We start from the raw sequence: 12,856 nt of genomic DNA on the forward strand, positions 1-12,856 counted from the left end.
CTGTGCCACACCTAACATGGCGGCTCGGGGGCGGAGCTCGGTGCCGGCCGGGTACCGCGCCGGACGTGGCCGCTGGGGGCGGGCGACTCCGAGCGGTGACGCGGCCGCCGCGGCGGGGCGGCGGGACGGGCGGGCGGAGCCATGGCGCAGCCGCCCGAGCGGCCGGAGCCCGGCGCCACTCCCAACATGGCGGCGGCGCTGCCCCGGCTCTCCCTGCCGCTCCCGCGAGAAGGGGGGGTGAGTCCTCGCGAGAGCTCGGCGCGCGCGGCGGAGGGCGGCCGACATGGAGCCGGGCGGCGGCGGCGGCGCGGGGCCGCTCCCGGGCAACAACAAGGCCCGCGGCGGGGCGGCGCCGGCCGGGAAGGGCCGCGACCTGGGCCGCCCGCCGCGCAAGGACTCCGAGGTCAGCGCCGCCGCCGCCGGGCCCGGCTCTGCGGGGGGCGGGCGGAGGCCTTCCCGGGAGGGGCGGGGCCCGGCCGGTGCCGGTCCCGGTGCTCCCGGTGCGGCGCCCGGTCCGGTTCCGTCTCCACTCTCCCCCGGCCTGGGCCCCGCCGCTTGGTTCTGGTGCCGCCCCTCCCGGCCCCGCGGCGGGCACGGCTCGGCTCGGTTCAGCCCCGCGGGGCCGGGCCCGGCCCCGCCAGCCCTTGTCCGTTTGCTCTGGGCTCGCAGCGCCCCGGTGCCGGCACCCCGCGGGCGCTCGGTGCGGGCCCGGTCCGGGCGAGAGGTGACGGAGCCCTGCGAGGGGTCCCCGGGCTGTGAGGGGCCTCCGGGCCGGGGCCGAGGCCGGGGCGCTGCCTCGTCCCCCGGCCCTCCCGGTGTGTCCCCAGAGCGTCCCGGCCCCGAGGGCTCCGGAGCTGCCCTGGCGGGGGCAGGGGAAGCACCCCCAGGAGCGGGAGCCCCGCGGCTGGGCAGGGTTCACTGGGGCTCGGCTCCGATGGGCCGCTCGGAGCAGACTTCAGTCCCCGGAGGCCTCCCGCGGGTGTTTTCCCAGCCCCACCAAAGAAGCTCGGGTTGTTTCTTCACATCTGTTGACATCTGTCTGTCGCTGGGGGAATCGTCGAAGTTTTCTTAAATCTGTGCAAAAAGGGTGAACAGCTCAGTCTCGTCTAACCCACGCCTTTCCCAAGGTTGAGCACGCCCTGCCTCCTGCTTTGTGTTTGGGTGTTTTGGGGCTCCTGGACTGTTCTGGAGGTGGTGCAGTGGCGGGGGCTGCCTAGCAGTGAAGCGCAGCCCAGCTCAATGCGGCAGCAGGGCTGGGGAGAGCTCTGCTGGGGGTTGCCTTGGTAACGTTTATGCAGCTGCGGGTAAATTTGTTATTTCTTAAACAGAAGATATAGTCCTGGATCTGCAGGAGGATGAGGTGAATCGTGATTGTCTTGGGGATGTTGATTTTACTGAAAAATGCTGTAATTGAACTGATTTTTTCTACTTTTAGGGCTACTCTGAGTCCCCAGACCTGGAGTTTGAATATGCAGATACTGATAAATGGGCAGCAGAGCTCTCTGGTAAGGGACTCATCCTGATGAATCAATTAATCAGCCATGATTTTCTTTCCTGGTAGTGGTTAAAGGAATTCTGTCGACTCCAACGTTTTTGTTATTGTCTTTGAATACCTCACTGGCATTAAAAGGGATGTGATATCATGTAATGATTTTTTTTTTTTTTTTTTTGCCATACACTGGGTTTATTTTTTGCATTTCCCTCATTGTAAATAGCAATTAACTTGTCAGGGTTGGAGCTTTCTCTGATGGCTTGGTGCAGGTTGTGAAGATTTTCTCCCTGTGTTCTTTTGACAGAGCTGTACAGCTACACGGAAGGGCCAGAGTTCCTGCTCAACCGCAAGTGCTTTGAGGAGGACTTCAGGATCCATGGTAAGACCTTTCCCTTGGAGCGCTCGCCCTGCTGGGAGTGGGATGGGGATCTTGTGGAAGAGATGCAGGGGTTGCTGCACTAATGCTGTGTCAGAGAGCTTGAGCAGGCAGTGGCAGTCTTCATGTGTTTTGTATTGCAGACCTCATTAGCACGTGTGGGCTGGCCCTGGTGCACAGCTCACTGTGTCCAGCATGATCAGCATTTGCTGGTGTTAATGACCAAGGAGATTTGTCGGTGCCAGGACAGCTGTGCTGGAACATACTGGCAGCAGCAAGAGCATCCAGCTCATTTTCCATCAGTTGCTAGTGGCAGTGTAGATGGATGGGATTCATCCATCCATGTGACGGGAGACAGGAGACAGTCCCTCTGCCCTGGTCACGCATGCGTGGCCATTATTCCCAGTGATGTCTAGTTTGCTGGCCAGCCCTGTTTTCCTTCAAGCTGAATCCTTTTGAGCTCTTCCTGCGATGTTTGTGCCCAGTGCAGACAGAGGTGCTGCATGCCCTCAGCCTGTCTGCTTTGGCTTTCCAGTGCGGGACAAGAAGTGGACGGAACTGGACAAGAACCAGCATCGCACCCATGCCATGCGGCTGCTCGACGGGCTGGAGGTCACTGCACGGGAGAAGCGGCTGAGGGTTGCCCGAGCAATCCTTTACGTTGCCCAAGGTACATCCTGACACTGGGCTGGCGGCCTTTACCCTGTTCCTAAATCTGGGTAAAGGGTTGGAAGCTATTGATTTAAAATATTTTGAAGAGTTTATTTTTCATTGCATCTTTGATTCTACTTGGGATGCCTTGAACAAAGCTAATTCTTGAGGGAACTAGACAGTTTGTAGGAACTTTGTCCAAAACTTAGAAGTATTCTATGTGCTATGCTTGCTCTGCCTGATTTGGACTCTTGTTACCCACAAGAGAGCAGTTCTGTCCCTCTGCATCTGACTTTTGGCATTAAATTTAAGAAAGTGTTTGTCGTTCCCTCTGCAAAGCGTTCTGGCTGCATGGAAGGGCCTTGGGGTCCCTGCAGAGGTGGGATTCAGTGAGGGTGTCATTGCAGGCACGTTTGGGGAGTGCGGCTCTGAGGCTGAGGTGCAGGCGTGGATGAGGTATAACATCTTCCTGTTGCTGGAAGTGGGGACGTTCAATGCTCTGGTAGAGCTGCTGAACATGGAGATTGAGTGAGTACTGTGGGCAGACACTTAAGAAGTGGCTCTGGAGCTCTTCCCTGGGTGTTTTTTTTCACAGAATCACAGAATGTTAGGGATTGGAAGGGAAAGATCATCTAGTCCAATCCCCCTTCCAGAGCACAAACACCTAGATCAGGTCACACAGGAACGTGTCCAGGTGGGTTTTGAATGTCTCCCGAGAAGGAGACTCCACAACCCCCCTGGGCAGCCTGTTCTGGTGTTCTGTCACCTTCACTGTGAAAAAGTTTTGTCTCATATTTAAGCGGAACCTCCTGTGTTCCAGCTTGCACCCGCTGCCCCTTGTCCTATCATTAGATGTCACCGAGAAGAGCCTGGCTCCATCCTCCTGACACTCACCCTTTCCATATTTATAAACATTAATGAGGTCACCCCTCAGGCTCCTCTTCTCCAAGCCAAAGATACCCAACTCCCCCAGCCTTTCCTTGTGAGGGAGATGCTCCACTTCCTTAATCATCCTTGTGGCTCTGCGCTGGACTCTAAAGCAGTTCCCTGTTCTTGAACCGAGGGGCCCAGATGCAGTATTCCAGATGCAGTCTCACCAAGGCACAGTAGAGGGGGAGGAGAACCTCTTTTTGACCTACTAACCACACTCCTTCTGATACACCCCAGGATGCCATTGGCCTTCTTGGCCACAAGGGCACAGTGCTGGCTCATGGTCATTGTGTGTTGTCCCAGCCCCATTCCTGGTCTATCCCTAATGTGATTCCTGCAGCCTCTGGAGTGATACGCATTGTTTTGGGTCATGTCATGTAGAATTAAATGGGATCAATGCAGAAATTCACCAAGAGCTGTGTTGTCTGGCAGTGAATGAAACAGCTGTGTTCCTCCTTTCTTGTTGATGGGGGGGGGGCTTGTTGCAGCAATACCTATTCCAGGGTTCCAGGGTTTGGCTCTGGTGTGTGGGTTGCTCGTGGCAGAATTAAAATGTCCCCAAACTCACCGAGGATGTTTTCCCTCCGCAGTAACAGCGCAGCTTGTAGCAGTGCTGTGAGGAAGCCTGCAATCTCCCTGGCTGACAGTACGGACCTGAGGTATGGAGCAGGGTTTGGAGGAGAGGCGGACAAGAGTTTCTGGCTTGCTTTGCTTTGCTTTTTTTCCTCTGCGCCTGAGCCCAAACTCCTTGGTGTGGAGTGGTTGAATGGAAGGCAAGCTGTGGTTGTGGCAAATGAAGCCTTCCCCCAGAGCACTGGCTGCTGGCAGCCTCCTTAACCCGCCTCAACCTCTGGTGATTAGCCCAATCTTCTGCTCTTTGCAGGGTACTGCTGAACATCATGTACCTGATCGTGGAGACAGTCCGGCAGGAGGCTGAGGGGGACAAGACCGAGTGGAAGAGCATGCGACAGACCTTCCGAGCAGAGCTAGGTGAGGACTCCACACTTGTTGGGGAGGATGGGATGGGGGTTCCTGGGGCTGAAGAGCAAGAGGGCAAGATCGGGTTTGGCTCCAGGCCCCAGGTAGCAGGGCTCTGAGTTGGTTTCTGCTAGGCTGAACCTTGCTGGATGGGGTGAAGGAGGGGAGCAGAGGAGGCCAGCCAGCCAGCCTTTTTTGCAACCTGTGCGCGCACTCCCTGGGGAATGAAATTGAATATTTGGGCTGTCATTTCCTCTAAAAACAGCGTTAAGAAATTATGGAGGGTGCAAGGCCATGGAAAAGCAAAGAGGAGCTGCCTGGGGTGAAATGAGGACCTCGGAGATGGGGGTGAGAGCCTGTCAGAGCCACGGGAGGTGCAGGGGCCAGTGTTGCCAGTGTGCAGGAGGATGGGTGAGCACAGGGTGTGAGGAGGGCCTGGCTATCGCTGCTCTCTGGTTCCAGGAGCCCCTCTGTACAACAACGAGCCCTTCTCTGTAATGCTCTTCGGGATGGTGACTAAATTCTGCAGTGGCCACGCTCCGCACTTCCCCATGAAGAAGGTGCTGCTCTTGCTCTGGAAGACTGTGCTGGTAAGGGAAAGGACACTGGGCGTGCCAGTGTGCATCTTGCAGTTTTATGTTTACCAGAGGAAGGAAGTTCTGCCCTCAGAGCTGTCTGTAATTGCTCCATCCTTTCCTTTCTGGCATTTAGCCAAGTAGATGTGTGCCCGATTAAAAACCTCTCAGGTTTCGCCCCATAAGGGAGCATTGGATGTTGGTCTCTGGAGTTGGATTTCAAGGATGGACCCAATTAAGGCCCTTAGCCAGGGTTCCAAGTAAAGAAAAAGGTCCAGATACCTCAGCTGCAGCTGCACGAACACCCTCCCATCCCTGCTGTATTTCACAATGACAAAAGCAGTGTGGAGACGGACAGATCTTGTTTTAGACTATGGGGAAGGATTTGGGACTCCCAGAGAGCAGATTTGGGAGGGTGGGTGGAGAAGCCCCCAGTGCAATGTACCCCTCTGTTCATGTTGCCATGGTCTCCTTTGCAGTGCACCCTAGGGGGCTTTGAGGAGCTCCAGAGTATGAAAGCAGAGAAGCGAGAGGTCCTGGGCCTCCCACCGCTCCCAGAGGACAGCATTAAAGTCATCCGCAATATGAGAGCTGCCTCCCCACCAGCGTCAGCCTCCGATCTTATTGAGCAGCAGCAGAAGCGAGGCCGGCGGGAGCACAAGGTGAGTCCAGAACTGGGGCCAGCGGTGTTAATCAGGAGAAAGCTGGGGTCAGGACACTGATCTTGGAGCAGTTTGTGCCCTGGGTATTTCCCTGCCTGACAGTAAGCAGTAGGACAGAACCCACCTTCCTGCTCTTTTTTTTTTTTTTTCTCCAGGCCCTGATTAAACAGGATAACCTCGATGCCTTCAATGAGCGGGACCCTTACAAAGCTGATGACTCTCGTGAGGAAGAGGAGGAGAATGATGATGACAACAGCCTGGAGGGAGAGACCTTTCCCCTTGAACGTGATGAGGTGATGCCTCCGCCCACCCAGCATCCCCCAAGTGACCGCATTGCCTGCCCCAAGGGGCTGCCCTGGGCCCCCAAGGTCCGGTGAGTCTGGGGGGCTGATCCTGGGCTGGGCTGCAGGGAAAGCTGGAGCTGCTCAAGTAAAATAGAGGCTGTTACATTTTGTGACTTCAGCAGGGGTGTGTGGAAGATGTTGGAGATGGGGAGGTCAATCAGGCGGTCACTTCAGTGGCTATCGGTCAGTGGGATGACACCCACTGTTCCCTTTATTTGGCCACGAGGCCAAATATTTATTCCTGATGTCCCATGCTTGGGGGCTGTGGTGTATCACAGAATGGTTAAGAATGGAAGGGACTTCTGGAGGTCGTCTGGTCAAACCCATCTGCTCAAGCAGGGTTACGTAGATGAGGTTGCTCAGGACCATGCCCAGGTGGCTTTTGAAGATCTTCAAGGAGGAGACTCCACAACCTCTCTGGACGAGCTGTACCGGTGTTGTCACCTGTGCAGTACAGAAGTACTTCCTGATGTTTAGATGGAACCTCTTGTTCCAGTTTGTGTCCATTGCCTCTTGTCCTGGCACTGGGCACCACTGAGAAGAACCTGGCTCTGTGTCCCCAGCTGCAAGGGGGATTTAGGCTGATGGGAAGATGCGACTCTTCTTCTTGTCCCTTTTGCTGCAGAGAGAAGGACATCGAGATGTTCCTGGAGTCCAGCCGCAGCAAGTTCATCGGCTACACTCTGGGCAGGTAGGTTCCTGCAGAGCCATCCTGGGGAACTGTTGGTGTGGGGGTGCTGTGGCAGAGGCTGCTAGTGTGGGGGCTGCTGCTACCCTCCAACTGGCAAGCTCAGGGCTTCTCTGCTGCCAGCTCCTCTGGGTGGTGGTCCCTGACCTGCCCATGGGGTGGGTGGCTCATGATTGCTCCTGTCTGCAACCAGCCCAGCTTTTTCCCTTCTCTCCAGTGACACCAACACAGTGGTGGGGTTACCCAGGCCCATCCATGAAAGCATCCGAACCCTGAAGCAGGTGAGTACGTTGATGGATTCCTCCAGTTCTTGCCTTTGTGTGGGTCCCCCTCCCCCTGCACTGATCACAGGTCGGGGCCAGTGCTGTGTTTTCCTGACCTCTCCCCACCTTGCTCAGTCCTGTGAGATGAGAGACCTCAAGTTTTCATCTCTTCCCTGGTTTCCCAGGCTGGCCAAGCCTCTTTCCTCACTGGCTTCATCCTTTTCTTACTGGGGTTGTCCCAGAGGTGAGACCAGCAGCCACCGTCCCCCTGCCTCCCTTCCCATCAGTGTTGGGTCGCCAGTAGGATAGGAGTAACAAAGGTTCCTGGAGGGACTAAAAAAGATGAGAGGACAGAGCGGGAAATGCAGTAATGCTGGGGCAGTGTCAGGATGTGCTGCAGAGCAGGCAGGGAGTGATGACATTGGTGGGGGACTCTGGCCCTCGGTGTGAACCCTCTTCTTTCTGTCTGCAGCACAAGTACACGTCAATCGCAGAGGTGCAAGTGCACATGGAGGATGAGTACCTGCGCTCCCCGCTCTCTGGGGTGAGTGTGGGGTGGGGATGGGATGAGGCTCCAGAGTTGGAGCTGTGGGCATGTGGTTCTGCCTGGTCTTTCAGCAGTCGGGAGGGCTGGGTTTGCTCTGCAGGTCGTTAGGGAAGGAGGAGCAATTTCTCCAGGGACAGAGAGTGGGGTATGCGAGGGGACTTGGGCAGGAGCCGGGGGTATCCTACCCTCAGGGTCAGAACACCCAGGGCTGAAACAGACCCTTTGCACTGGTGGCTGCTCCTGGTGTGAGGTTTTCTGATCTCTCCTGGCACCAGGGGGAAGAAGAAGTAGAGCAAGTTCCTGCAGAGATCCTGTACCAGGGCCTCCTGCCGAGTCTGCCGCAGTACATGGTGAGCACTGTGGGTCTCCTCGGCTCTGCTCCATCCTCCTGGAGCCGATCTGGGAGCCTCTCGCCTCTGCTGTTCTGTCCTTTTCTAGTCATGTCCCCACGTTTTCTTCCCTCTGAACATATGTGTCACTGTCCCTCTGTTGTCTGGTGGGGAAGGGTGGCTTGTGGCTGGTTTCCCCCACCCCCTTTTCCATCTCTCTCTTTTCTCCCCAGATTGCTCTCCTGAAGATCCTCCTTGCTGCAGCTCCGACATCCAAAGCTAAGACAGACTCTATCAACATCCTGGCAGATGTCTTACCAGAGGAGATGCCGTGAGTGACCGTGGAGGGCAAGTGGAGGTGCTCAGTTGTAATGGGGAGGGAAGGAAGAAGGGTTTGGAGCCGGGCAGGATCGTGGGGGCTGTGACTGTGCTGAGGCTTCCTGGGCAATCTGACCGTTGAGTGGTGTAGCAGAACCTGACTGCATTCCCTGCTTGATAGCCCAGGGAATGGCAAGACTGCACACAGACACTTCTGGGGCAGCCTCTGGGGCTGGTAGGGTGCAGGCACTGCCCCAAGGATTCCTCTGTGTGCCCCAGGACCACAGTGCTGCAGAGCATGAAGTTGGGAGTGGATGTCAATCGGCACAAGGAGATCATCGTCAAAGCCATTTCTGCTGTCTTGCTCCTTCTGCTCAAGCACTTCAAACTGAATCACATCTACCAGGTGAGCTGGGCCAGGGTCTGGCCACCAAGCTTCTGGGATGGGCAGCACCCAGGATGGGTCTGCATTCACCTGCCAACTTGGCCTTTCTCCGTAGTTTGAGTACATGGCCCAGCATCTGGTCTTTGCCAACTGTATCCCACTCATCCTGAAGTTTTTCAACCAGAACATCATGTCCTACATCACTGCCAAGAACAGGTAGTGGAGGAGGGTATGGGAAAGGGGGTTCTGCTTGCTTTCTCCCTCTCTGGCCAGGGCTTGGGTGCAGGCAGGCCCAGTTGTGGGACTGCATTGCCCCACAGCCCTGCATGGGGTATGATCCATGGGAGCAGCGTGACACCCTCCCTCCTTTCTGCAGCATTTCTGTCCTGGACTACCCATACTGTGTGGTGCACGAGCTGCCGGAGCTGACAGCGGAGAGTCTGGTACGCTGCTCCCTTCTCTTCGGGCTCCCAGTGACCTGCAGTGCTTTCCAGAGGGGTTTGTGGGCGCAGGGAGACAGCAGCGCTCCAGCACCCAGACCTGGCACCCTCAACACTTCTGTGCTCTGCCTCTGGCACTGCTGAGGGTTCTGTGGGTACCCTTGGGCTGGCAGGCATCTCCTGGCTGCTTGCTGTGCCGTGCCTCTTTGGGCAATGGTCCTGGGGCCAGCACAGCCTCTCCGTTTCATATCTGCATCCCTGCTTCCATTTCATGCTTTACTTCTGTCTCTGCTTTCCTGCAGGAGGCAGGAGACAACAACCAGTTTTGCTGGAGGAACCTTTTCTCCTGCATAAACCTCCTGCGCATCCTGAATAAGCTGACCAAGTGGAAGCACTCCCGCACTATGGTGAGGGCTGGGGACCCCTCGGGCTCAGCCCAGGCAGGCTAAATTGGGTGAGAGGATGGTGGGTACCTTGGGGTGCCCCTCAGGCTACACCCCAGAACTTGCTGGAGAGTGGGAGAGCAATGGGGGTGCCTGCAGAGTGATGGGAGGTGGGTGGGGAGTGGGAGGCTTCTGGGGAGGGTGCGTGCATGCTGCACGGAAGGTTTGTGTGTGTGCCTGGGCTGGAGGAGGGGGCTGGCACCTGTACAGCAGGGGGCACCCGGGTGTCCCCAGCTGTGCCACCACCTGGCCCTGGCTGTTCCTCAGATGCTGGTGGTGTTCAAGTCTGCGCCCATCCTGAAGCGGGCACTGAAGGTGAAGCAAGCCATGATGCAGCTCTACGTGCTGAAGTTGCTTAAGGTGCAGACCAAGTACCTGGGTCGGCAGTGGAGGAAGAGCAACATGAAGACCATGTCAGCTATCTACCAGAAAGTGCGGCACCGTCTCAATGACGACTGGGCTTATGGCAACGGTATGTCTGCTGCAGCTGCCACAGTGTCCTGTTACCCTCAGTCCTTCCACTCCATGCAGAGATGTGTTTGTGCCAGAGCTGACCCTTTGCTTAGGGCTTTTGCAGCCCCTAGGTCTGGGAGGATTTGGGGTGATGGCATTGTGGGGAAGGAGCTGGCAGTGGCCAGCAGTGTTGGAAATGTTGGTGGCTGCCTGCTCTGTGCCTATGCATTCTGCTCTTTGTAAGAATTTGAAAAATCTCATCCTGGGGGATGTTGGTTGCCTGAAGTGCCCCGGCTCTCCTCTGACACTCTCTTCCCTCTGCCCAGACCTGGATGCCCGGCCCTGGGATTTCCAGGCAGAGGAGTGTGCCCTGCGTGCCAGCATTGAGCGCTTCAACTCACGCCGCTATGACCGGGCGCACAGCAACCCTGACTTCCTGCCTGTGGACAACTGCCTGCAGAGCGTGCTGGGCCAGCGCGTGGAGCTGCCTGAGGATTTCCAGGTCAACTACGACCTGTGGCTGGAGAGAGAGGTCTTCTCCCGGCCCATCTCCTGGGAGGAGCTGCTGCAGTGATGGCCTCGCAGCGAGGATAGTGGGGAAGCAGGAGGTGTCTGGGGACAGGCTGGAGGCTGGGGGGTGAAGCCGCAGGTGTGTGGCTTTAGCAGGGTCTGTGGGTGCCTGGCCCCCTGCGGCAGGGCTGGGAGGGATCCGGGATGCCATCGTGCCCCTCTGCCTTCTCCCAGGCTTTGTCATCCTCAATCCTGTGCTGGGGGTGAAGGCTTTGAAAAGAGGCCACAGTTCCCTGGGTGTCTCCTGTTAGATGGAGGACACTGTGCCCCTGCTCCAGCCTTTCAGATGTGGTACTGCCATCGCCCTGCCACCTCATCGCCCTCTCACCAGCCAGGGCCGAGGAGGGAGAGCAGTTAGTGGAGCAAATCGAGGGGAGGTGATGCTGTGGGACACAGGGCTACTGTGGCAGGAAAACCATAGCTGTGTCCCCCCACCAGACCCTGCTGGGGGACACAGCAAGGGGGCCAGGGGCGCTGGGAACATGGTGACAGGGCCGAGGGGCTGGGGTGGGCTGGAGGCTGCAGTCTTCCCTTGCCCCGCTGGGTGGGGTGGATGAGCTGTACATATATATATATAATCGCGATACCTCTGAGCTGAGTGTGTCTAATCTCTGTCTGCGTCCTCATCCTTTGGCCCCAGGGGAACAGCCATGGGTGAAGACAGTGGTGGGGCTGAGCTGGTGCACAGGTTCGTGGTCTTGTGTTTCCCATCCTTGTCCCCACGTGGTCCTCAGGTCACACACTTAAGGCGGTCCAGATCTGTTGGCCTAGGGGGTGATCATCCCCCTGTCCTCTGCTCTGGTGAGGCTGCACCTCGAGTGCTGTGTTCAGCTTTGGGCCCCTCACTACAAGAAGCACATCAAGGCCCTGGAGCGTGTCCAGAGCGGGGCTACGAGGCTGGTGAAGGGCCTGGGACACAAGTCCTGTGAGGAGTGGCTGAGGGCACTGGGGGTGTTTGGGCTGGAGGAGGCTCAGGGCAGAGCTCATTGCTCTCTGCAGCCCCCTGAGAGCTGTGGGGAGCTGGGGGTCGGCCTCTGCTCGCAGATAACCAGGGACAGGAGCAGAGGGAACGGCCTGGAGTTGTGCCAGGGGAGGTTGAGGTGGGCAATGAGGAGCCATTTCTGCTCAGACAGAGTGGGCAGGCGTTGGGACGGGTTGCCCAGGGAGGTGGGGGAGTCCCCGTCCCTGGGGGGGCTCCAGGAGAGGTTGGGGCTGGTGCTTGGGGACATGGTTCAGTGGGTGCTGGTAGTGGGGGGACAGTTGGACCAGGTGATCTTGGAGGTATTTTCCAACCTTAACGATTCTGTGATTCAGTGGAGGAGCTGGAGACCAAAACCATCCCTAGAGCCTGGTCACAACAGAGCTCCCCTTTGTGCCTTGCCATGCCTCAGTTTCCCTGACCAAGGGGTAGCAGCAGCTGTGGGTAGCTTGGGTTGGTGAATCCCAAAAGATTCACCCCTGATTTCAGCGAGAGGCAAGACAGGGGCAGAGGCTGAACCCATGGTGCTCCTGCTGGGTGTCCTGTGGCACAAACCATCCCCAGTGCTGCACCCTGCCCTTGTTCCCTGCTGAGCGGTATGGATGGGGGGGGTGATGTGATGTGTTTGTTTGCAAAGCTGAACTGCTGAGGGCTGCTTCCCTCCTGCTGGGGTGCGGGCAGCCCCCGGCACCCACCTTGTGCCTGCTCCGCTCCCGGGGCAGGAGCCAACGCCCGAGCAGCCGAGGTGTGAGCGAGCTGTGTCTCCATCATGCCTCTCCGAAATGTTCCCCAGCTGTGCGGGTGATCACAGACCGTGGCTTTTACAGCATGGCCCCAGCCATAAATAACTTATTAAAAGTGTGTTTTATTGTTTATAAATGAGTAACAAAATCCCTGCAGATGGCAGGGGCTGCAGGAAGTGGGGGTGCAGTATGGGGCCCCTGGGGGTTGTCCACCTGCCGTGGCCATGGTGCTCCTGGGGTACTGAGAGTGTTGGAGGGTTTTGCATGGAAACCTTGGGTTATTTTTTGCCCCAGATTGGGCTGGTCAGTGAGGCTGGGCCCTTCCTGAGCGCCTCCACTTTCCTTCCCCAGCACGGGCATGCAGCAGAACTGGCAGCAAAGGGGGAGGGCTATTTTGGATATTATTATTTATTTTTTTTTGCACAAGGGGGTATAACAGCATCTTTTAAAGATGGGGTCAGCAGGAGCAAGAAGAGACCTGTTCTTGGCTTGATTTGGGCAATTTGGCCATGGTGATGGGGTCTTTACTGTCTGGAAAGTAAGCTTGGATGCACTGCCTTGAAGAGGTGTTTGGGGGTGCTTTGCAGTTTGCTCCAGGACCCCCCCGTCACAGAGCAAATGAAGCACATCAGCTGCATGGGGAAATTCAGTCGTGTCCCCCCCCTCCCGATGCCTGAGACCACTCCAAAA

General features: G+C 57.1%; 1 protein-coding gene across 2 annotated transcripts; it reads left to right on the top strand.

The window, feature by feature from the left end:
- Nucleotides 1-149: 149 nt before the first annotated feature.
- Nucleotides 150-11,015, top strand: STRIP1 (striatin interacting protein 1). Of its 2 annotated transcripts, none has more exons than XM_084301793.1 (21): nucleotides 150-237; nucleotides 1,436-1,505; nucleotides 1,797-1,871; nucleotides 2,404-2,538; nucleotides 2,927-3,047; nucleotides 4,040-4,108; nucleotides 4,333-4,439; nucleotides 4,890-5,017; nucleotides 5,482-5,664; nucleotides 5,820-6,037; nucleotides 6,634-6,699; nucleotides 6,914-6,977; nucleotides 7,432-7,503; nucleotides 7,782-7,856; nucleotides 8,069-8,166; nucleotides 8,433-8,559; nucleotides 8,654-8,754; nucleotides 8,915-8,981; nucleotides 9,281-9,385; nucleotides 9,689-9,893; nucleotides 10,201-11,015. In XM_084301793.1, exons 1-21 carry the CDS (start codon nucleotides 187-189, stop codon nucleotides 10,446-10,448), a joined length of 2,385 nt encoding a protein of 794 aa, XP_084157919.1. In that variant the 5' UTR covers nucleotides 150-186; the 3' UTR covers nucleotides 10,449-11,015. The 2 variants fall into 2 exon arrangements, with proteins under 2 accessions (XP_084157919.1, XP_084157918.1); XM_084301792.1 differs by lacking the exon at nucleotides 150-237 and adding an exon at nucleotides 272-403.
- Nucleotides 11,016-12,856: the final 1,841 nt, after the last annotated feature.

This window comes from Netta rufina, assembly GCF_964035555.1.
Source record: "Netta rufina genome assembly, chromosome: 26".
Lineage (NCBI taxonomy): Eukaryota > Metazoa > Chordata > Aves > Anseriformes > Anatidae > Netta > Netta rufina.